This window comes from Procambarus clarkii, chromosome 53, assembly GCF_040958095.1.
Source record: "Procambarus clarkii isolate CNS0578487 chromosome 53, FALCON_Pclarkii_2.0, whole genome shotgun sequence".
Classification (NCBI taxonomy): Eukaryota; Metazoa; Arthropoda; class Malacostraca; order Decapoda; family Cambaridae; genus Procambarus; species Procambarus clarkii.
The window spans coordinates 8,208,135-8,232,950 of NC_091202.1; the positions used below are offsets into that span (position 1 = coordinate 8,208,135).

Consider the following 24,816-nt stretch of genomic DNA (forward strand, 5'->3'; position numbering starts at 1 on the left):
AGGGCGAGGGGGAAGAAGAGGTGGAATGAGGAAGAGGGCAAGGAGGAAGGAGGAAGAGGGTGAGGAGGAGGAGGGCGAGGAGTAAGGAACAGAACGAGGAGGAAGGAGAAGGAGGAGGGCTAGGAGGAAGGAGGAGGAGGAGGAGGAGGGCGAGGAGGAAGGAGAAGGAGGAAGGAGGAGGAGGAATTAAGGAGGAGGAGATCGAGGAGGAAGGAGGAGGAGGATGAAGAGGGAGAGGAGGAAGGAGGATGAGGTGGAGGAGGAAGGAGTAGGTGTAGGAGGACAGAGGGAGGGGGAAGGAGGAGGTGCAAGGAAGAGGATGTTGGGGAGGGGGAAACTAAGTGACAGAGAAGAGGAGGGGGAGAGTAGCAAGGGGTAGAAGTAGTAGAGGGAAACGGGAGAGGGCGAAGAGGAGGAGTGAGGGAAGGGGGATGAGAAGGAAGGGGAAGAGGAGGGGGGTGAGGGTAAAGGGAAAAGTAAGAGAACGGGGGGCTAAGGAAGGGGAGGGGTAAGAGAAGGGGAAGAGGAGGGGTAAGAGAAAGGGAAGAGGAGGGGGAGGGGTAAGGGAAGTGGGATAAGGAGGGGGAGGGGGTAAGAGAAGGGGGGAATGTGAAGGAAGGGGAAGATGGGAGGGGTAAGAGAAAGGGAATGAGGAGGAGGAGGAAGGAGAAGAGGAGGGGATAAGAAGGGAGGAGGGAAGAGGGGAAGGTGGGGAGGAGAAGATGGGGAGGGAGTGAAACGGGACCTGTTTGAGGCCTGATAGCGTATACACTGTAGGCCTACAGAGTTGCCATGACGTGTTAGGGCGCTGGATTATACAGGCATGTCTTGGTAGATGACTATGGTGTGTTCATCTTCATCAAATACAGCAAGAAAAATAAAGAATAAGATAATAATGTTTTGCATAACTTTATCTCCAATTTTACTAATGAATTAAATATATATTATTAAGTGAACACAGCAAGTTGGTGAGGCAGCGAGGGTTGTGATGTGGGTCCCACCAGGCGAGGGTTAGTAGTAGCCAGCTGACCATCACCCGGGTGGTCTAGTGTTTATACCCGCGCGTAGTGACCATCACCCCCTCCCGCTGCTCTACCCCTTCCTTCTCTTACCCCTCCCCTCTTCCCCTTCCTCCTCATCCCCCCTTCTCTTGCCCCACCCCCCTCTCTTCCCCTTCCTCCTCATCCCCTCCTTCGCTTACCCCTCCCCCTGCTCTTCACCTTCTTTCTCTTACCCCTCCCCTCTTCCACGTCCTCCTCATCCCCCCTTCTCTTGTCCCTCCTCTCTTCCCCTTCCAACTCATCCCCCCTTCTCTTACCCCTCCCCTCCTTTTCCCCTTCCTCCTCATCCCCTTCATTTCCCCCTCCTCCTCATCCCCCCTTCCTTTACATTCTTCTCATCCCTCCTTCCCTTGCCCGTCCTCTCTTCCCCTTCCTCCTCATCCCCCTTCTCTTACTCCTCCCCCCGCCTTACCCACCTTCTCTTACCCCTCCCCCTCCTCTTCCCCTTCTCTAACCCCTCCTCTTCCCCTTCCTTCTCATCCCCCTTCTCTTACTCCTCCTCCTCTTCCCCCTCCCCCTCTTACCTGTACTACTCCTACCAATGCTATTCTTCCCCCTCCTCTTCTCCTCCGTTACCTAATTCCGCCCTTTCCCCCCCAGACGTCCTGCTCCTTCCCCCCTCCTCCTTTTCTCTCACCCTTCTTCCTCCTTCCTCTTAGACCTACTCCTTCCTCCTCTTTTTCATCCTCTGCCTCGACCTCCTCCTCCTCCTCCTCCTTCCTCCTTGATCTTCTCCTCCTTCCTCCTCGATCTCCTCCTCCTTCCTCCTCGATCTCCTCCTCCTCCTTCCTCCTCAACTTTATTCTCCTTCTTCTTCGACCTCATCCTTCTACCTGGAATTTTTCCTCCTTCCTCCTTGACCTCTTCCTCCTTCCACCTCTTTCTCGACCTCCGTCTCCGCGACCTTCCTACCTTACCAACTCTTCCTTTCTCTTCGACCTCCTACTCCTCCTTTCTTCTTGCTCTTCTCCTTAACCTCCTCTTTAACATCCTCCTCCTTCCTTTTCGCCTTCCTCCTCTATTCTCCTCGTCCTCCTCCTCCTCCTTTCTCCTCGCCCTCCTCCTCCTCCTCCTTTCTCCTCGCCCTCCTCCTCCTCCTGCTTCCTCCTCGCCCCTCCTCCTCCTTCCTCCTCGCCCTCCTCCTCCTTCCTCCTCGCCCTCCTCCTTCCTCATTGCCCTCCTCCTCCTTCCTCCTCGCCCTCTTCCTTCCTCCTCGCCCTCCTCCTCCCTCCTCGCCCTCCTCCTCGCAATCTTTCTCCTTTCTCCTCGCCCTCCTCCTCCTTCCTCCTCGCCCTCCTCCTCCTTCCTCCTCGCCCGCCTCCTTTCTCCTCGCCCTCCTAATTCCTCCTCCTTTCTCCTCGTTCTCCTTTTCCTCCTTCCTCCTCCTTCCTCCTCGCCCTTCTCTTCGCCCTCCTCCTCCTCCCTCCTCGCTCTCCTCCTCCTTTCTCCACGCCCTCCTTCTCCTTCCTCCTCGCCCTCCTCCTTCCTCCTCGCCCTCCTCCTTCCTCCTCGACCTCCTCCTTTTGCCTCGACCTCATCCTCTTACCTGGAATTCTTCCTCCTTCCTCCTCCTTCCTCCACCTCCTTCCTCCTCGCTCTCCTCTTCCTTCCTCCACCTCCTTCCTCCTCGCTCTCCTCCTCTTTCCTCTTTGCCCTCCTACTCCTCCTTCCTCCTCGTCCTCCTCCTCATTCCTCCTTGCTCTCCTCCTCCTCCTTCCTCGACGCCCTCCTACTCCTCGCTCTCTTCCTTGCCCTCCACCTCCTTCCTCCTCGCTCTCCTCTTCCTTCCTCCTCGCCCTTCTCTTCGCCCTCCTCCTCCTCCCTCCTCGCTCTCCTCCTCCTTTCTGCACGCCCTCCTTCTCCTTCCTCCTCGCCCTCCTCCTTCCTCCTCGCCCTCCTCCTTCCTCCTCGACCTCCTCCTTTTGCCTCGACCTCATCCTCTTACCTGGAATTCTTCCTCCTTCCTCCTCGCTCTCCTCTTCCTTCCTCCACCTCCTCCTTCCTCACCCTCCTCCTCGCCCTCCTCCTTCTTCCTTCTTCCTCCTTGCCCTCCTCTTTCCTGCTCCTTCCTCCTCCTTTGACTTCGCCCTCCTCCTCCTTCCTCCTCGCCCTCCTCCTTCGTCCTTGCTCTACTCCTTCCTCCTCGCCCGCCTCCTTCCTACTCCTTCCTCCTCCTTCCTCCTTGCCCTCTTCCTTCCTCCTCCTTCCTCCTTCCTGCTCCTTCCTCCTCGCCCTCCTCCTCCTCTTTCCTCCTCACCCTCCTCCTCCTCCTTCCTTCTCGCCCTCCTTCCTCCTTCTCGCCCTCCTCTCTCCTCCTCGCCCTTGTTCTCCTTCCTTGCCCTCCTCGTCTTTCCTTCTCACCCTCCTCCTCCTTCCAACCCGCCCTACTCCTCCTTCCTCCTCGCTCTCCTCCTCCTCCTTCCTCCTCACCCTCCTCCTCCTTCCTTCTCACCCTCCTCCATGCTCCTCGCTCTCCTCCCTCCTCCTCGCCCTCCTCTCTCCTCCTCGCCCTCCTTCTCCTTCTTCCACGCCCTCCTCGTCTTTCCTTCTCGCCCTCCTCCTCCTTCCTCCTCGCCCTCTTCCTCCTCGCTCTTCTCCTCCCTGCTCGCCTCCTCCTCCTTCCTCCACGCCCTCCTCCTCCTTCCTCCTCGGCCTCCTCTTCCTTCCTCCTCGCCCTCCTCCTCCTTCCTCCTCGCCCTCCTCCTTCCTCATTGCCCTCCTCCTCCTTCCTCCTCGCCCTCTTCCTTCCTCCTCGCCCTCCTCCTCCCTCCTCGCCCTCCTCCTCGCAATCTTCCTCCTTTCTCCTCGCCCTCCTCCTCCTTCCTCCTCGCCCTCCTCCTCCTTCCTCCTCGCCCGCCTCCTTTCTCCTCGCCCTCCTAATTCCTCCTCCTTTCTCCTCGTTCTCCTTTTCCTCCTTCCTCCTCCTTCCTCCTCGCCCTCTTCCTTCCTCCTCGCCCTCCTCCTCCCTCCTCGCCCTCCTCCTCGCAATCTTCCTCCTTTCTCCTCGCCCTCCTCCTCCTTCCTCCTCCTCCTCCTCCTCCTTCCTCCTTGATCTTCTCCTCCTTCCTCCTCGATCTCCTCCTCCTTCCTCCTCGATCTCCTCCTCCTCCTTCCTCCTCAACTTTATTCTCCTTCTTCTTCGACCTCATCCTTCTACCTGGAATTTTTCCTCCTTCCTCCTTGACCTCTTCCTCCTTCCACCTCTTTCTCGACCTCCGTCTCCGCGACCTTCCTACCTTACCAACTCTTCCTTTCTCTTCGACCTCCTACTCCTCCTTTCTTCTTGCTCTTCTCCTTAACCTCCTCTTTAACATCCTCCTCCTTCCTTTTCGCCTTCCTCCTCTATTCTCCTCGTCCTCCTCCTCCTCCTTTCTCCTCGCCCTCCTCCTCCTCCTCCTTTCTCCTCGCCCTCCTCCTCCTCCTGCTTCCTCCTCGCCCCTCCTCCTCCTTCCTCCTCGCCCTCCTCCTCCTTCCTCCTCGCCCTCCTCCTTCCTCATTGCCCTCCTCCTTCCTCCTCGCCCTCTTCCTTCCTCCTCGCCCTCCTCCTCCCTCCTCGCCCTCCTCCTCGCAATCTTCCTCCTTTCTCCTCGCCCTCCTCCTCCTTCCTCCTCGCCCTCCTCCTTCTTCCTCCTCGCCCGCCTCCTTTCTCCTCGCCCTCCTAATTCCTCCTCCTTTCTCCTCGTTCTCCTTTTCCTCCTTCCTCCTCCTTCCTCCTCGCCCTTCTCTTCGCCCTCCTCCTCCTCCCTCCTCGCTCTCCTCCTCCTTTCTCCACGCCCTCCTTCTCCTTCCTCCTCGCCCTCCTCCTTCCTCCTCGCCCTCCTCCCTCCTCGACCTCCTCCTTTTGCCTCGACCTCATCCTCTTACCTGGAATTCTTCCTCCTTCCTCCACCTCCTTCCTCCTCGCTCTCCTCTTCCTTCCTCCACCTCCTTCCTCCTCGCTCTCCTCCTCTTTCCTCTTTGCCCTCCTACTCCTCCTTCCTCCTCGTCCTCCTCCTCATTCCTCCTTGCTCTCCTCCTCCTCCTTCCTCGACGCCCTCCTACTCCTCGCTCTCTTCCTTGCAGTCCACCTCCTTCCTCCTCGCTCTCCTCTTCCTTCCTCCTCGCCCTTCTCTTCGCCCTCCTCCTCCTTCCTTCTCGCCCTCCTTCCTCCTTCTCGCCCTCCTCTCTCCTCCTCGCCCTTGTTCTCCTTCCTTGCCCTCCTCGTCTTTCCTTCTCACCCTCCTCCTCCTTCCAACCCGCCCTACTCCTCCTTCCTCCTCGCTCTCCTCCTCCTCCTTCCTCCTCACCCTCCTCCTCCTTCCTTCTCACCCTCCTCCATGCTCCTCGCTCTCCTCCCTCCTCCTCGCCCTCCTCTCTCCTCCTCGCCCTCCTTCTCCTTCTTCCACGCCCTCCTCGTCTTTCCTTCTCGCCCTCCTCCTCCTTCCTCCTCGCCCTCTTCCTCCTCGCTCTTCTCCTCCCTGCTCGCCTCCTCCTCCTTCCTCCACGCCCTCCTCCTCCTTCCTCCTCGGCCTCCTCTTCCTTCCTCCTCGCCCTCCTCCTCCTTCCTCCTCGCCCTCCTCCTTCCTCATTGCCCTCCTCCTCCTTCCTCCTCGCCCTCTTCCTTCCTCCTCGCCCTCCTCCTCCCTCCTCGCCCTCCTCCTCGCAATCTTCCTCCTTTCTCCTCGCCCTCCTCCTCCTTCCTCCTCGCCCTCCTCCTCCTTCCTCCTCGCCCGCCTCCTTTCTCCTCGCCCTCCTAATTCCTCCTCCTTTCTCCTCGTTCTCCTTTTCCTCCTTCCTCCTCCTTCCTCCTCGCCCTCTTCCTTCCTCCTCGCCCTCCTCCTCCCTCCTCGCCCTCCTCCTCGCAATCTTCCTCCTTTCTCCTCGCCCTCCTCCTCCTTCCTCCTCCTCCTCCTCCTCCTTCCTCCTTGATCTTCTCCTCCTTCCTCCTCGATCTCCTCCTCCTTCCTCCTCGATCTCCTCCTCCTCCTTCCTCCTCAACTTTATTCTCCTTCTTCTTCGACCTCATCCTTCTACCTGGAATTTTTCCTCCTTCCTCCTTGACCTCTTCCTCCTTCCACCTCTTTCTCGACCTCCGTCTCCGCGACCTTCCTACCTTACCAACTCTTCCTTTCTCTTCGACCTCCTACTCCTCCTTTCTTCTTGCTCTTCTCCTTAACCTCCTCTTTAACATCCTCCTCCTTCCTTTTCGCCTTCCTCCTCTATTCTCCTCGTCCTCCTCCTCCTCCTTTCTCCTCGCCCTCCTCCTCCTCCTCCTTTCTCCTCGCCCTCCTCCTCCTCCTGCTTCCTCCTCGCCCCTCCTCCTCCTTCCTCCTCGCCCTCCTCCTCCTTCCTCCTCGCCCTCCTCCTTCCTCATTGCCCTCCTCCTCCTTCCTCCTCGCCCTCTTCCTTCCTCCTCGCCCTCCTCCTCCCTCCTCGCCCTCCTCCTCGCAATCTTCCTCCTTTCTCCTCGCCCTCCTCCTCCTTCCTCCTCGCCCTCCTCCTTCTTCCTCCTCGCCCGCCTCCTTTCTCCTCGCCCTCCTAATTCCTCCTCCTTTCTCCTCGTTCTCCTTTTCCTCCTTCCTCCTCCTTCCTCCTCGCCCTTCTCTTCGCCCTCCTCCTCCTCCCTCCTCGCTCTCCTCCTCCTTTCTCCACGCCCTCCTTCTCCTTCCTCCTCGCCCTCCTCCTTCCTCCTCGCCCTCCTCCCTCCTCGACCTCCTCCTTTTGCCTCGACCTCATCCTCTTACCTGGAATTCTTCCTCCTTCCTCCACCTCCTTCCTCCTCGCTCTCCTCTTCCTTCCTCCACCTCCTTCCTCCTCGCTCTCCTCCTCTTTCCTCTTTGCCCTCCTACTCCTCCTTCCTCCTCGTCCTCCTCCTCATTCCTCCTTGCTCTCCTCCTCCTCCTTCCTCGACGCCCTCCTACTCCTCGCTCTCTTCCTTGCAGTCCACCTCCTTCCTCCTCGCTCTCCTCTTCCTTCCTCCTCGCCCTTCTCTTCGCCCTCCTCCTCCTCCCTCCTCGCTCTCCTCCTCCTTTCTCCACGCCCTCCTTCTCCTTCCTCCTCGCCCTCCTCCTTCCTCCTCGCCCTCCTCCTTCCTCCTCGACCTCCTCCTTTGGCCTCGACCTCATCCTCTTACCTGGAATTCTTCCTCCTTCCTCCTCGCTCTCCTCTTCCTTCCTCCACCTCCTCCTTCCTCACCCTCCTCCTCGCCCTCCTCCTTCTTCCTTCTTCCTCCTTGCCCTCCTCCTTCCTGCTCCTTCCTCCTCCTTTGACTTCGCCCTCCTCCTCCTTCCTCCTCGCCCTCCTCCTTCGTCCTTGCTCTACTCCTTCCTCCTCGCCCTCCTCCTTCCTACTCCTTCCTCCTCCTTCCTCCTTGCCCTTTTCCTTCCTCCTCCTTCCTCCTTCCTGCTCCTTCCTCCTCGCCCTCCTCCTCCTCTTTCCTCCTCACCCTCCTCCTCCTCCTTCCTTCTCGCCTTCCTTCCTCCTTCTCGCCCTCCTCTCTCCTCCTCGCCCTTGTTCTCCTTTCTTGCCCTCCTCGTCTTTCCTTCTCACCCTCCTCCTCCTTCCAACCCGCCCTACTCCTCCTTCCTCCTCGCTCTCCTCCTCCTCCTTCCTCCTCACCCTCCTCCTCCTTCCTTCTCACCCTCCTCCATGCTCCTCGCTCTCCTCCCTCCTCCTCGCCCTCCTCTCTCCTCCTCGCCCTCCTTCTCCTTCTTCCACGCCCTCCTCGTCTTTCCTTCTCGCCCTCCTCCTCCTTCCTCCTCGCCCTCTTCCTCCTCGCTCTTCTCCTCCCTGCTCGCCTCCTCCTCCTTCCTCCACGCCCTCCTCCTCCTTCCTCCTCGGCCTCCTCTTCCTTCCTCCTCGCCCTCCTCCTCCTTCCTCCTCGCCCTCCTCCTTCCTCATTGCCCTCCTCCTCCTTCCTCCTCGCCCTCTTCCTTCCTCCTCGCCCTCCTCCTCCCTCCTCGCCCTCCTCCTCGCAATCTTCCTCCTTTCTCCTCGCCCTCCTCCTCCTTCCTCCTCGCCCTCCTCCTCCTTCCTCCTCGCCCGCCTCCTTTCTCCTCGCCCTCCTAATTCCTCCTCCTTTCTCCTCGTTCTCCTTTTCCTCCTTCCTCCTCCTTCCTCCTCGCCCTCTTCCTTCCTCCTCGCCCTCCTCCTCCCTCCTCGCCCTCCTCCTCGCAATCTTCCTCCTTTCTCCTCGCCCTCCTCCTCCTTCCTCCTCCTCCTCCTCCTCCTTCCTCCTTGATCTTCTCCTCCTTCCTCCTCGATCTCCTCCTCCTTCCTCCTCGATCTCCTCCTCCTCCTTCCTCCTCAACTTTATTCTCCTTCTTCTTCGACCTCATCCTTCTACCTGGAATTTTTCCTCCTTCCTCCTTGACCTCTTCCTCCTTCCACCTCTTTCTCGACCTCCGTCTCCGCGACCTTCCTACCTTACCAACTCTTCCTTTCTCTTCGACCTCCTACTCCTCCTTTCTTCTTGCTCTTCTCCTTAACCTCCTCTTTAACATCCTCCTCCTTCCTTTTCGCCTTCCTCCTCTATTCTCCTCGTCCTCCTCCTCCTCCTTTCTCCTCGCCCTCCTCCTCCTCCTCCTTTCTCCTCGCCCTCCTCCTCCTCCTGCTTCCTCCTCGCCCCTCCTCCTCCTTCCTCCTCGCCCTCCTCCTCCTTCCTCCTCGCCCTCCTCCTTCCTCATTGCCCTCCTCCTCCTTCCTCCTCGCCCTCTTCCTTCCTCCTCGCCCTCCTCCTCCCTCCTCGCCCTCCTCCTCGCAATCTTCCTCCTTTCTCCTCGCCCTCCTCCTCCTTCCTCCTCGCCCTCCTCCTTCTTCCTCCTCGCCCGCCTCCTTTCTCCTCGCCCTCCTAATTCCTCCTCCTTTCTCCTCGTTCTCCTTTTCCTCCTTCCTCCTCCTTCCTCCTCGCCCTTCTCTTCGCCCTCCTCCTCCTCCCTCCTCGCTCTCCTCCTCCTTTCTCCACGCCCTCCTTCTCCTTCCTCCTCGCCCTCCTCCTTCCTCCTCGCCCTCCTCCCTCCTCGACCTCCTCCTTTTGCCTCGACCTCATCCTCTTACCTGGAATTCTTCCTCCTTCCTCCACCTCCTTCCTCCTCGCTCTCCTCTTCCTTCCTCCACCTCCTTCCTCCTCGCTCTCCTCCTCTTTCCTCTTTGCCCTCCTACTCCTCCTTCCTCCTCGTCCTCCTCCTCATTCCTCCTTGCTCTCCTCCTCCTCCTTCCTCGACGCCCTCCTACTCCTCGCTCTCTTCCTTGCAGTCCACCTCCTTCCTCCTCGCTCTCCTCTTCCTTCCTCCTCGCCCTTCTCTTCGCCCTCCTCCTCCTCCCTCCTCGCTCTCCTCCTCCTTTCTCCACGCCCTCCTTCTCCTTCCTCCTCGCCCTCCTCCTTCCTCCTCGCCCTCCTCCTTCCTCCTCGACCTCCTCCTTTGGCCTCGACCTCATCCTCTTACCTGGAATTCTTCCTCCTTCCTCCTCGCTCTCCTCTTCCTTCCTCCACCTCCTCCTTCCTCACCCTCCTCCTCGCCCTCCTCCTTCTTCCTTCTTCCTCCTTGCCCTCCTCCTTCCTGCTCCTTCCTCCTCCTTTGACTTCGCCCTCCTCCTCCTTCCTCCTCGCCCTCCTCCTTCGTCCTTGCTCTACTCCTTCCTCCTCGCCCTCCTCCTTCCTACTCCTTCCTCCTCCTTCCTCCTTGCCCTTTTCCTTCCTCCTCCTTCCTCCTTCCTGCTCCTTCCTCCTCGCCCTCCTCCTCCTCTTTCCTCCTCACCCTCCTCCTCCTCCTTCCTTCTCGCCTTCCTTCCTCCTTCTCGCCCTCCTCTCTCCTCCTCGCCCTTGTTCTCCTTTCTTGCCCTCCTCGTCTTTCCTTCTCACCCTCCTCCTCCTTCCAACCCGCCCTACTCCTCCTTCCTCCTCGCTCTCCTCCTCCTCCTTCCTCCTCACCCTCCTCCTCCTTCCTTCTCACCCTCCTCCATGCTCCTCGCTCTCCTCCCTCCTCCTCGCCCTCCTCTCTCCTCCTCGCCCTCCTTCTCCTTCTTCCACGCCCTCCTCGTCTTTCCTTCTCGCCCTCCTCCTCCTTCCTCCTCGCCCTACTCCTCCTTCCTCCTCGCTCTCCTCCTCCTCCTCCTTCCTCCTCACCCTCCTCCCCCTTCCTTCTCGCCCTCCTCACTGCTCCTCGCCTTCCTCCTCGCCCTCCTCCTCCTTCCTTCTCGCCCTCCTCCTTCATTCTCGCCCTCCTCCTTACTCCTGTTCTGCGTCCTCCCACTCCCTCCTCGCACTTCTCTTCCTCCTTCCTCCTCGCTCTTTCCTTCCGCCTTCCTCCTCGTCTTCCTTCTTCCTCCTCGGCCTCCTCCTTCCTATTCTCCCTCCTCCTCCCCCTTCCTCCTTGCTCTCCTCCTCCATCCTCCTCGCCCTCCTCCGTCCTCACTCTCCTTCCTCCTCGCCCTCCTCCTTCCTCCTTGCCCTCCTCCTTCCTGCTCCTTCCTCCTCGCCCTCCTCCTTCCTCGTCACCTTCCTGCTCCTCGCTCTCCTCCTCGCCCTCCTCACTCCCCCTCCTTCCTTCTCGTCCTCCTCCTCTTTCCATCTCGCCCTCCTTCTTACTCCTCTTCTGCCTCCTCCTTCTCCCTCCTCGCCCTACTCCCCCTCCTTCCTCCTCGTTCCTCCTTCTCCTCCCTCTTCGCCCTCCTCCTCCTTCCTCCTTGCCCTCCTCCTCCTTCCTTCTAGCCCTTCTCCCTCCTCCTCGCCCTCTTCCTCCTCGCTCTTCTCCTCCCTGCTCGCCTCCTCCTCCTTCCTCCACGCCCTCCTCCTCCTTCCTCCTCGGCCTCCTCCTCCTTCCTCCTCGACCTCCTCCTCCTTCCTCCTCCCTCCTCCTCACGCTCCTCTTCCTTCCTCCTCGACCTCATCCTCTTACCTGAAATTCTTCTTCCTTCCTCCTCTTTCTCCTCCTCCTCGCTCGCTTCCTTCTCTTTCCTCTTCGCCCTCCTACTCCTCCTTCCTCCTCCCTCCTCCTTCCTCGTCGCCCTCCTGCTCCTCGCTCTCCTCCTTGCCCTCCTTGTTCTTCGACCTCCTACTCCTTCCTCCTCGCCCTCCTTTCTGCTCGCCCTCTTTTTCCCCCTCCTTCCTTCTCGTCCTCCTCTTTACTCTTCCGCCTATTCCCTCCCTCCTCGCCCTACTCCTCCTCCTTCCTTCTCGCCCTTCTCCTCCTTCCTACTCACCCTCCTCCTCCTCCTTCCTACTCACCCTCCTCCTCCTCCTTCCTTCTTGCCCTTCTTCTACCTCCACTTTCTTCCTCCTCGGCCTCCTCCTCCTTCCTCCTTGCCCTCCTCCTCCTTCCTCCTGGCTCTCCTCCGCCTCCTTCCTCTTCGCCCTCGTCCTCCTTCCTCCTCGCCCTCCTCCTCCTTCCTCCTCGCCCTCCTCCTTCCTCCTCGCCCTCCTCCTTCCTTCTCGCCCTCCTCCTTACTCCTCGCCCTCCTCCTCCTCCTTCCTCCTCGGCCTCCTCCTCCTTCCTCCTCTTCCTCCCTCTTCGCCCTCCTCCTCTTCCTTCCTCCTTGCTCTCCTCCTTCTTTCTCCTCCTTCCTCCTCGCCCTCTTCCTCCTTCCTCCTCGCCCTCCTCCTTCCTCTTCGATCTCCTCCTGTTACTTGGAATTCTTCCTCCTTCCTCCTCGACCTCTTCCTAAAAAAATGAATAAAAATGATGAATTAACCTTTATTATGATCTTGCTTCTTTTTACTAAATGTTGAAATATGCTTTTATATTTCTACATTTATATAAATAACAACAATAAAAAACTACGAATATGAAACATTTAAGGTTGCCACAAGGTTTCAATTTTTTTTTAGCCAACGTTTCGTGCAATACGTTTAAGAAACTTATTTACATCCACACAAAATTACGCATCTAATGCATGAAAACAAACGTTGCCCCTACTTTCCAACACTTTCCAGATACGTTGTAGCAACCTAAAATTGTTTCCTGGGCGGAGTGTATAAATGAACATTTAGACCACATGAAGTTAACTAAAATGACTCTTAACGAGACTGATGAGGAAGTTGACAATGATCTTACCCAGACTTATTCTTCTATTGGGACACCACCTTCTGTGGTTGACAGACCACTAGATGTACAGCCACCCCATACTAGCACCTATATTCTTAGATCTAGACCTTTCGTTTCAACCGTGCACTCACCACATGTCCATTGGCTAGATGTTAAAGAGTTTATCTCTCAAGATGATAGTTTGTCACATGCAGTTTCACCTGTTCCTTACAGATCAAGGTGTAGATATCCACAAAATTTATAATTAAGTGCACTCTGCAGTTATTCCGTTTTGTTTAGCAAAATTCACTTCCAGTATTTCTACCACATGTGTCCTATTATTACCATTATATATATTATATAATGAAGTTTTTTTCTCAACTTTATTTTGTGTCATAAATCAGATGCCATTGTTAAGTCTACTGCCATTTGTATTTTTACAGTGCTTGTCATAAAGAGTTTTATTAATGTTCTAGCAACCACACTGATGCCAGTGATTCCTGACTGCTATCACTAAGATGTTACCCTTCTCGATCCAGGCCTTGTATATAACCTGTAAATATATTGTACATTAAAAAAAAAATTTCCATGATCTAATCATAAAGTTCGTTTGTTGTTGTTAGGTCAGAACTTTTGTTCCATTAATGTAGATAATTGTCTTTAATTTAATTTTTTCCCCAAGCACATGCCATTAACACATGCTAATAATTTTGTTTTAGGCAATACCTTGAGATGTATTGTTCATATCTGATACATAGACATATATATGTTCTTAATGCTCGTGTTTAATTAAAGCATTGTTACCATGATTTTTCACCTATTATGCTCAAATTTTATTTTTGTGCACATGCCGAGAGGTGTTAGTATCCCGCACACCTGATCTTCTTTTAATATTTATTATACAATTTCCCATGTAAGACGTTATTGAATGCCACCGAGGTCTTTCAGTATCATTGTAACTATCTAGCTAGCCAGAGCTTGTCGACAAGGGACGTCGATTTGATAGCGTGTCCGATCAGTGTTAATACTCAAATTGTATGATGGGGTGTTCATACTCAATCACAGGCGAGTAGGCCTCTGACGTCATTCCCTTCAGAGCTGGCACTTGCCTCTCTCGCGGCAAGCCTCAGTATCTCACGAGACCAGAGTTAGGTAGGACCTCAGCAGGCCAGATATATAACTTGTTACCTTACTCAATAAATGGCTGAAGTGATCTACTGTGTATTCTCTACAATCCAGCAAAAAACATACATCCAAGAAGGTAACGAATACATGTCAATGTTTCAGATTGCATTGATAAATTGAATTTTCATAGATTTCGATTTATTTTCATTTTGATTAAATTATTTTGTGTGATATTCCAATAGAATTGAGCTGTGTTATTTACCATTCCTCTCATTTCGTGTGTATATTTATTTAATTTTTTTGTTAATTTCGTTTTTTAACTGTTTCCCTTATACGTCAGTGATGGGAACATCATCACATTTGATGTTCCCAATTTTCTGATTTTCTCAGCACATGCATTGCTGAGCCACAGCAACGTATGGCCGGAAAATCGAGAGAATTAACACGTGATGAAAAACGTGACAGTGGTCAAACCACGGAGGAAGACTTGAAACAGGAATTTCCTTAAGTATTTTTGTATATCAATACGAATTCCTTCTAAAGGTGTATTAATATACAAAAATACTTAAGGAAATTCCTGTTTCATTTCTTCCTCCGTGGTCTGACACTATTATATACATAAATATATATATATATATATATATATATATATATATATATATATATATATATATATATATATATATATATATATATATACATTTAAGGCGGGAGTGGGTTAAGGCGTACCTGTTATGCCAGTTGTTCGGGTTCGAGTCTCCTGGTGGGAAAGTGTTTCTAAAGTTATATATATATATATATATATATATATATATATATATATATATATATATATATATATATATATATATATATATATATTTATATATATATATATATATATATATATATATATATAATATATATATATATATATATTTATATATATATATAAATATATATATATATATATATATATATATATATATATATATATATATATATATATATATATATATATATATATATATATATATATATATATATATATATATATATAATGTCGTACCTAGTAGCCAGAACGCACTTCTAAGCCTACTATGCAAGGCCCGATTTGCCTAATAAGCCAAGTCAACATGAATTAATTGTTTTTCGACTACCTAACCTAACTTTTTATGCTACCTAACCTAACCTAACCTATAAAGATAGGTTAGGTTAGGTTAGGTAGGGTTGGTTAGGTTCGGTCATATATCTACGTTAATTTTAACTCCAATAAAAAAAAATTAACCTCATACATAATGAAATGGGTAGCTTTATCATTTCATAAGAAAAAAATTAGAGAAAATATATTATTTCAGGAAAACTTGGCTTATTAGGCAAATTGGGCCTTGCATAGTAGGCCGAGAAGTGCGTTCTGGCTACTAGGTACGACATATATATATATATATATATATATATATATATATATATTGTGACAGGAAAGTGTTGGAGTATAGATGTTCGGCAGTCCTCCAATGGCAGGTGTCAATGCCTGGTCACACTTACAAAAAAAAGGTAGACTGCTTGCCTGTTATCTGTGGTAAGTGAGAGGGAGGAACACGTAAAACACAAAGTATGAACAATGAAACTTTAATATTTGCTTTAAACATAAATAAAAATAAAGACAAATCTCGGGGAAATGAATAGTGCAATTAAATAACAAAGATAAATGCAAAAACACAATAGATCAAATAGTATAATGGTGAAATGGTGCTGAGAATATTGGCTATGGCTGAGACCTCCCTTAGTATACAAAAGCCAGAGAGCTTAGTATGCCAGAGAGAGATGTCAACACTAAGAGCACAAGGAATATTCTGAAGTTGATGGCTGGTCCAGGGTCAGATGTCGACTCAGGTAGATGGGGCTGAGGTGCAGTGTGCAGGTGTGCAGTCGGCGAGTCACCAATCAGGAGCAGGCAGGCTGGGATGGGTAGTTGGCTGGTTGACGACGAGCTGGCGTGTAGGGTGTGTGAAGTAGGGGGGTTCTTGGGTACGTTTTGCCTCCTGGACAAAACGTTTTGTGCTACCGGTGGACGTATCTTGAATGTAGCATCTTATACTTGTAAACTGGACGTACCTTTAGGTAGATAAGAGCAGGCTCAATCTCTCTTGAAAGAGATTATCGTCACAATATACATATATATATATATATATATATATATATATATATATATATATATATATATATATATATATATATATATATATATATATATATATATATGCGAACAAGCCTGAATGGTCCCCAGGACTATATGCGAATGAAAACTCACACCCCAGAAGTGACTCGAACCCATACTCCCAGAAGCAACGCAACTGGTAACTACAGGGCGCCTTAATCCGCTTGACCATCACGGCCGTCAAAAGGAAGTGATAGCCGAGGCTATTTGAGCCACTTCCCCGACGGCAACTCGGATGGTAATCTTGGGCATAGCATTTCACCAAATCACCTCATTCTTTGGGGCACACGTGAGGAACACAAATGCGAACAAGCCTGAATGGTCCCCAGGACTATATGCGAATATATATATATATATATGAATATATATATATATATATATATTCATATATATATATATATATATATATATATATATATATATATATATATATATATATATATATATTAGTATATTTTGGTAGCAGTCTTTCCTGTAGACATATATTATTAAATATGACCGAAAAAGGAAGATTAATAATTCTAACACGAATTTTCTCGGTCTTTCATACATTTCTTTTCACTGTTGGTGGTAATTCAAAAATCAATTCTCCAACATCAGACTAGAAATAAAAATGAATTTTGGAGAATTGATTTTTGAATTACCACCAACAGTGAAAAGAAATGTACGAAAGATCGAGAAAATTCGTGTTAGAATTATTAATCTTACTTTTTCGGTCATATTTAATAATATATATATATATATATATATATATATATATATATATATATATATATATATATATATATATATATATATATATATATATATATATATATATATATTTATATATATATATATATATATATATATATATATATATATATATATATATATATATATATGCAAACAAGCCTAAATGGTCCCCAGGACTATATACAACTGAAAACTAACACCCCAGAAGTGACTCGAACCCATACTGCCAGGAGCAACGCAACTGGTATGTACAGGGACGCCTTAATCCGCTTGACCATCACGACCGGACAATAAGGAAGTGATAGCCGAAGCTATTTGAACCACTTCCCCGCCGGCACTCGGATGGTAATCTTGGGCATAGCATTTTATCAAATCACCTCATTCTTTGGGGCACACGTGAGGAACACAAATGCAAACAAGCATGAATGGTCCCCAGGATTATATACAACTGAAAACTCACACCCCAGAAGTGACTCGAACCCATACTGCCAGGAGCAACGCAACTGGTATGTACAGGGACGCCCCTGTACATACCAGTCAAGGTATGATGGTCATACCTTGTCCGGTCGTGATGGTCAAGCGGATTAAGGCGTCCCTGTACATACCAGTTGCGTTGCTCCTGGCAGTATGGGTTCGAGTCACTTCTGAGGTGTGAGTATATATATAAATATATATATATATATATATATATATATATATATATATATATATATATATATATATATATATATATATATATATATATATATATATATATATATATATATATATGCAAACAAGCCTGAATGGTCCCCAGGACTATATACAACTGAAAACTCACACCCCAGAAGTGACTCGAACCCATACTCCCACAACTGGTATGTACAGGGACGCCTTAATCCGCTTGACCATCACGACCGGACATAAGGAAGTGATAGCCGAGGCTATATGAACCACTTCCCCGCCGGCACTCGGATGGTAATCTTGGGCATAGCATTTTATCAAATCACCTCATTCTTTGGGGCACACGTGAGGAACACAAATGCAAACAAGCCTGAATGGTCCCCAGGACTATATACAACTGAAAACTCACACCCCAGAAGTGACTCGAACCCATACTCCCACAACTGGTATGTACAGGGACGCCTTAATCCGCTTGACCATCACGACCGGACATAAGGAAGTGATAGCCGAGGCTATATGAACCACTTCCCCGCCGGCACTCGGATGGTAATCTTGGGCATAGCATTTTATCAAATCACCTCATTCTTTGGGGCACACGTGAGGAACACAAATGCAAACAAGCCTGAATGGTCCCCAGGACTATATACAACTGAAAACTCACACCCCAGAAGTGACTCGAACCCATACTCCCACAACTGGTATGTACAGGGACGCCTTAATCCGCTTGACCATCACGACCGGACATAAGGAAGTGATAGCCGAGGCTATATGAACCACTTCCCCGCCGGCACTCGGATGGTAATCTTGGGCATAGCATTTTATCAAATCACCTCATTCTTTGGGGCACACGTGAGGAACACAAATGCAAACAAGCCTGAATGGAATGAATCATATAGCCTCGGCTATCACTTCCTTATGTCCGGTCGTGATGGTCAAGCGGATTAAGGCGTCCCTGTACATACCAGTTGTGGGAGTATGGGTTCGAGTCACTTCTGGGGTGTGAGTTTTCAGTTGTATATAGTCCTGGGGACCATTCAGGCTTGTTTGCATTTGTGTTCCTCACGTGTGCCCCAAAGAATGAGGTGATTTGATAAAATGCTATGCCCAAGATTACCATCCGAGTGCCGGCGGGGAAGTGGTTCATATAGCCTCGGCTATCACTTCCTTATGTCCGGTCGTGATGGTCAAGCGGATTAAGGCGTCCCTGTACATACCAGTTGTGGGAGTATGGGTTCGAGTCACTTCTGGGGTGTGAGTTTTCAGTTGTATATAGTCCTGGGGACCATTCAGGCTTGTTTGCATTTGTGTTCCTCACGTGTGCCCCAAAGAATGAGGTGATTTGATAAAATGCTATGCCCAAGATTACCATCCGAGTGCCGGCGGGGAAGTGGTTCATATAGCCTCGGCTATCACTTCCTTATGTCCGGTCGTGATGGTCAAGCGGATTAAGGCGTCCCTGTACATACCAGTTGTGGGAGTATGGGTTCGAGTCACTTCTGGGGTGTGAGTTTTCAGTTGTATATAGTCCTGGGGACCATTCAGGCTTGTTTGCATTTGTGTTCCTCACGTGTGCCCCAAAGAATGAGGTGATTTGATAAAATGCTATGCCCAAGATTACCATCCGAGTGCCGGCGGGGAAGTGGTTCATATAGCCTCGGCTATCACTTCCTTATGTCCGGTCGTGATGGTCAAGCGGATTAAGGCGTCCCTGTACATACCAGTTGTGGGAGTATGGGTTCGAGTCACTTCTGGGGTGTGAGTTTTCAGTTATATATATATATATATATATATATATATATATATATATATATATATATATAATATGTATTTATTAACCTGCTTGGATGCAAATGGAACGTGTGAAATTTTCAAAGCAATTGGTGAAGACCTTTCGGAGATTAACGATTTTGAATTAACGAAAATTTCCATTTTTATTTATGTAGACTAGCTGTATCCGGCTACGCATTGCTGTGGCTCAGCAACGTATGTCTGTTACTGAGCCACAGCAACCTTCCCATGACCCCCTGTCTTCCCCCACCATTCGTCCCTTCCCCGTCCCCTCGTCCTCCCATCTATTCCCCACTCCCCCATCCCCTCATCCTTCCACCATTCCCTCCATCCCTATTCCCTTTTGTTCGGCCTACCATCCCCCACTCCACAATTCCCTCGTCCTCCCCACCATGCTCAACTCCACCGTCCCCTAGTCCTCACCACCATCCACCACTCCCATCCCCTCGTCCTCCCCGCCATTCCCCACTCCCTCGTCTGATGCATTCACAAATGATCTGATGTTCAAATCAGAAAATTGGGAACATCAAATGATCTGATGTTCCCATCACTGAAAAATAAAAAGAACTGTTAAAAAAATAGAAATGAAAAACAATGAAAAAAAATATTCACGAAATTTACGGTATGGTAAACAACACAGCCTAATTTCAATGCAATGTCACACAAAATAATTAAATCAAAATTGAAATAAATTGAAATCTATGAAAATTTTATTTATCAGTGCAATCGAAGGCACTGAAATGTAATCGTAAAAAAATTATAATAGCGTGTGTTGCTCTTACGTGCAACAGATGGTGCTGTTTAAAAAAAAAACATATTTTTACCTGTCACAGGTGGCATCAATATAGTAGGTATATAAAAATACACGCGTATTCGAATGGAACATTGTATCAAAATTTCAAAGCAATTGGGGAAGAACTTTCGGAGATTACAGCGTGTGTTTTTCTTACGCCCAACAGATGGCACTGTTTTTTAAAAAAAAAAAACATGTTTTTTTCTTGTCACAGATGAGGCATTTATATAGTAGGTATATAAAACACGCGCCTATTTGAATGCAACGTTGTGTCAAAATTTCAAAGTAATCAGTAATGAGGTTTCAAAGATTTCCCCTTACATGAAAAACACAGTTTAAAAAAAACATGTATTTTCTCCGTCAGACATAACATCTATATAGTATGTATATAAAAACCCGCTCTTGTGCGAATGGAACGTTGTGGGAAAATTTCAAAGCAATTGGTGAAAAACTTTCGGAGATTAACGATTTTGAACAAAGGAATAATTCCTTTTTTATTTATATAGATTTCACTCTACTAGGCTACTCGTACTGGTTAATCACCTGAAGAACAGTGGAAAACTATCTTATTATTTTTCTATCAGAGATACTAGTCAGAGTTAGCCAGCAAAAAGTCACTAAAAGACTATAAGACTGCTGACGAAAAGAGAGTTAGTCAGCAAAAAGACAGTTTCAGACAGAAACACAAACACAATCAATCCATCCAGAGACTATCCAGATCCCAATGAAATCACAATGCTCAACATAGCCAAGTTGGTTGAGACAGGTGACTGGGAATCGCAAGAAGGCTGGTTCAAGTCACTCCATTGCCTCAAAAGATTTTCATGGATATGCATTGTAATGAGCTGGCACTGATCATGTATTTAAGTATATAATTTTTGATAAATTTCATCTACAAAGATATTTGTGCCTCTGTGCTCAGCTATAGAATATACAATTATAATTTTCTTGAATATTATATGATGAAGCTGGCTTATGTGAATATTGCATAATTGATTTGTTAAAAAGGTAATAAGATTTGTATGCATGATTGTGTGGTATATACAGGAAGTTGAGCTAGCTGTCGGCCCCATAAGGTTAAGTGGAGACCGAATAGAGGTGGTGGATTTCACCGTGCCGGTGATGATTGACTACTGGAGGATGCTGGGAGCCCGAGGTCAGCCGGAGGTGGACCCGTGGGGCTTCGTGTTCCCTCTGGAGCCGCTGGTATGGGCGGCCATCCTGGGGGCGCTGCTGGTGCTGCCTACTGCAACGCTCCTTATGTCTTCAGGCTTGTTTCACAACACCGGTGGTCAAAGGAATTGGTTGATGTTCTCATTTGACTACATCCGAATCTTACTACAGCAGGATAAACGTAAGTAATCTATGTTAATGACATGTATTTGAGGTGAAATGTATGTTAATGAATGGTAAATGAAGAGTGGTCAGAAAGTTAGATAAATTTAAGTCGCAACATATCTGCCGTATACTTAATAAAATTAAATTAAGGTTATGGTCAATACCCCAAGATATTTTTCTTTAATACTGCACAGCGACCGATAATTTGACAGGATGTTTTAACATGTGTAAAACAAGTTTACAATTCAGTAGATGTAAGGTTCTGTACCGACCACCAACCAGAGGCCTCTAGAGACAGTCAACATGTCAATAAAAGCCGTAGATGGCCATGGAGCCTCTGACGAGATCAGTCTGCCTGCTGGTGTGCCCTCATGCCTTCACCTCACACGCAATATTCAATAATATTAATTAATGATTTTGTCAATACTTACGATGAATATAGGGTTACCTTGAATGAAAATGGACAACAAAAACATTTTAAGTGAGAGAAAATGGTTTATTGTGTGGAGAATGTGCCGTCGCGACATAACTTAAATTGAGATTTTATAGCTTTGTAGAAGCAAAAATATTTTAGAATGATTATCAGATATAAGGATTTTTTGGTGGCAAAGCTCCATATTGCATGTTTCCATGATTTCTCTTTTAAACATATCATGAATACATACATTTTTATTTGAATAATATACTGATTAATGAACATTGTGCTGAATGGTTCTATTTCATCTTTCTGAGCTACTTCCGTCAAATTTAGGGGCCATGGTAACCGAAAATCCGAAGAAAAATGGAATATTTACGAAAAATTACGAAAAATACTACAACGTTCCGGCAACACTGTGGTCCAAACCGTTTAATGATATCTTGAAAAATAACGTAATTAGAGTCAAATTTCCCACTGCAACTTTCGTGAATCTGGTCCTCGCGGCGTGAGTGCGCCGCGGGGTATTGTATCTTACGTTGTAGAAGTCTTATTTTTCGTAATAGCGTTGAAAATAACATGTTATGCATAAAATGAATATAAACTCACTCATTGGCAATAGTATCGTGAGAGAGAGAGGGTGGTACGTGGCTCAGGCCCTCAGTCACTGTGTATGTCTGTTGGAGAGTGGATGTATCGCTGACGCGCTCTCACAATATCTCCTAGAACTCATGCTATTATTGCTATTTGTACTGCAATATGACTTACCAAACGAACAAGAGAAAAGCATTGAAAGCTAGATGCATGCGAGCTCTCCATAGAAGGTACGAGCTGGCCGCAATGCGTAAATCACACATTGTCACGAGTGACCGCGAGTATGAGTATCTTGTCGCGCGCGCTACGCAACTCCAACTTTTACAACTAGATCTGGTCTCACAGCCTTTATTTATTATTCAATTTACATGAAACTTGCACATTATATGTAGAGTTTACGCCTCTATAAACGGATGTCATTATTCTTATCTACGTAGATTTATTGATTTTATAAATAATGATACACTTCATTTTGTTGCATACGTTTTTGGGAAACTTTTATAAATCTGTATTATTGCACTAAATACATCTGGGATAATGATGTGACATGCAAATCTTTATTATATAGTAAGGTCATAGCTGAGTGTCGTAGAAATGATTTTGGTTCACAATTGTGGGCTGTGAAATCAATTGAACATGGTTGAAAAATTCTTTTTTTTTTTTTTTCTCCGTCTCTATTTAGGCTGAGATGCTGAAACTTGGCCTAGGTGCAGCACCTTTCACATGTATCAGGATAATAAATTATGAATACCCTACAACAATTTCTTATATCCTGGTACTATGGCCCCTTAGAGAACATAGAATATGTTGATTGCTTTTCTTCGAACTATCCAAAATAGAGTTGTTCAGATTCACAAAGATAACTTGTTGGGCTTTGTCAATAATGGATACCTTGTAAGAAAAATACATATACCAGACATACTGATGATTTTGGGCAACAATTATCGTTAAAGATGGCCAGGGTGGTGGTGGATGGTGGTGGGAGCGGGTGGTGCTGGCGGTGTGGGGGCTGGTGGCGGTGGTGCTGACGCAGAGCTACGCCGGCAACCTCATGGCTCTCCTGGCTGTCAGACACATCTCCCAGCCCTTCCAGTCCCGACGACAGGTGCTGGACGATCCAGCAGTAACTATGATATGGTTAAAAGGGTCTGGACTGCGGGAATACCTGCAGGTGGGTAACGGAAATGGCATTCAAATACATTTAAATATTATATAGTATTAAAGAACATAAATATTATTGCGATATAATGATTAATGTGTCATCTATTAACGTTGTCAGTGTGTTGAGTCTGGCATATACCGTGAGATAGCTGAGGCGGAGAAGAAAGGCCGCCTGGTGTGGAGAACACAAGGCCAGTACCCAAGAGATATGAACACTGTGGTGAGGCGAGGTGATCACGTTCTTATTGATGTTGGCAATGCTTTAATTACATACATTGCTCAGGATTTCTCTAGAACAGGTAACGTATAAACATGAACTTGGGGAGTATATTTAATATAGATGTAGCAGCTAAGTTCAGTACATGTTTCACAGGCTATTAATTTAATTTGGCTGAAGAGACTGTGTGAGTGGTTAAAATAATGGATGAAATTTTAAGTTAAATGTTGATTAGTGTATCCAAATTCATCTAGTACTGTTTAATTAGTTTGATTACATCACAATATTTTTGTCAGCATATTAATGATAATATATATTTTTAACTAGCTGTACCCAGCCACGCGTTCCTGTGGCTCAGCAGGGCATGTGCGTTGCTGAGTCACAGCAACCTTTCCCTGTCTCCCAGTCCCCCACCATTCGCCTTTCTCCCTTTCCTTTGTCCTTCCAACCATTCCTCACTCCCCTATATACTATGAACTATATGTTTAACACATCTCTTACCCTGTCCATGGAGGACAGAAGAAAATGTACATTTGCTGGTTAGCATTGTAAATGTGAGGCCACGTCGGTGGTAAAAAAAAAACTCCCCTATCCCCTCGTCCACCCAACCATCCCCCACACCACTGTCCCCTCTCCCTTCCCCACCATCTCCCTCTACCCCATCCCCTCATCCTCCCAAGCATTCCTCACGCCCCCTTCTCCTCGCTTCCTCCCAACCATTCCCCCATCCCCTTGTCCTCCCCACCATTCCCCCCTCCCCCGTCCTTTTGTCCTCCCCACAATCCCACACTCCATTGTCCCCTCATCCTCCAAACTATTTCCACTCCACCATCCCCTCGTCCTCCCCACCATCTCCCACTCCCTCGTCCCCTCGTCCTTCCTACCATACCTCCCTCCCCCTACCCCTCGTCTTCCAAACCATCCCCTGTCCCCTTGTCCTCCCCCACCATTCCCCATTCCCATGTCCCCTCATCCAAACCATCCCAACTCCCCCATCCTCTCGTCCTCCCTGCCATAACCCCCCTCCCCTGTCCCCTCATCCTCCCCACCATACCCCACCCCCGTCCCCTCATCTTTCTCCCCATTCCCCACTCCCTCCTCCGATGCATTCCCAAATGATCTGGTGTTCCCATAAGAAAATTGGGAACATGAAATGATCCGATGTTCCCCTCACTGAAGTATTAGAAAAAAAGTTAAAAAATTAAATGAAAAAAAATGAAGAAATAAAAAACTAAACTAAACTCACGAAATGAATGGTATGGTAAACAACACAGCTGAATTCCAATGCAATGTCACACAAGATATTTAAATCAAAATGAAAACAAATCAAAATCTATGAAAATTCAATTTATCAATGCAATAGGAAACATTGAAATGGAATCATAACATATTTAGAATAGCGTATGTTGCTATAACGTGCACCAGATGGTGTTGTTTTTCAAAAAAGAATGTTTTTATTTGTCACAGGTGTGGCTTCTATATAGTAGGTATATAAAAACACACGTATTCGAATGGAGCGTTGTGTCAAAATTTCAATACAATCGGTGAAGAATTTTCAGAGATTACAGCGTGTGTTGCTCATACATCCAACAGATGCACAGTTTTTTTAAGCATGTTTTTTCCTGTCACATGTGAGGCATGTATATAGTTGGTATAAAAAATACCCACACCTATTCGAGTGCAACGTTGTGTCAAAATTTCAAAGCAATCAGTAAAGAGGTTTCGAAGA

General features: G+C 48.4%; 1 protein-coding gene across 1 annotated transcript in view; it reads left to right on the forward strand.

Annotated features, from left to right (window-relative positions):
* LOC138352320 (probable glutamate receptor) overlaps nt 1–24,816 on the forward strand; it is a 308,857-nt gene that overhangs the window by 251,525 nt on the left and 32,516 nt on the right. The window contains exons 8-10 of the mRNA XM_069304701.1: nt 20,410–20,712; nt 22,650–22,880; nt 22,989–23,169. Of these exons, the coding sequence (XP_069160802.1) occupies nt 20,410–20,712; nt 22,650–22,880; nt 22,989–23,169 (715 nt within the window). The remainder of the gene's footprint in view (nt 1–20,409; nt 20,713–22,649; nt 22,881–22,988; nt 23,170–24,816) is intronic.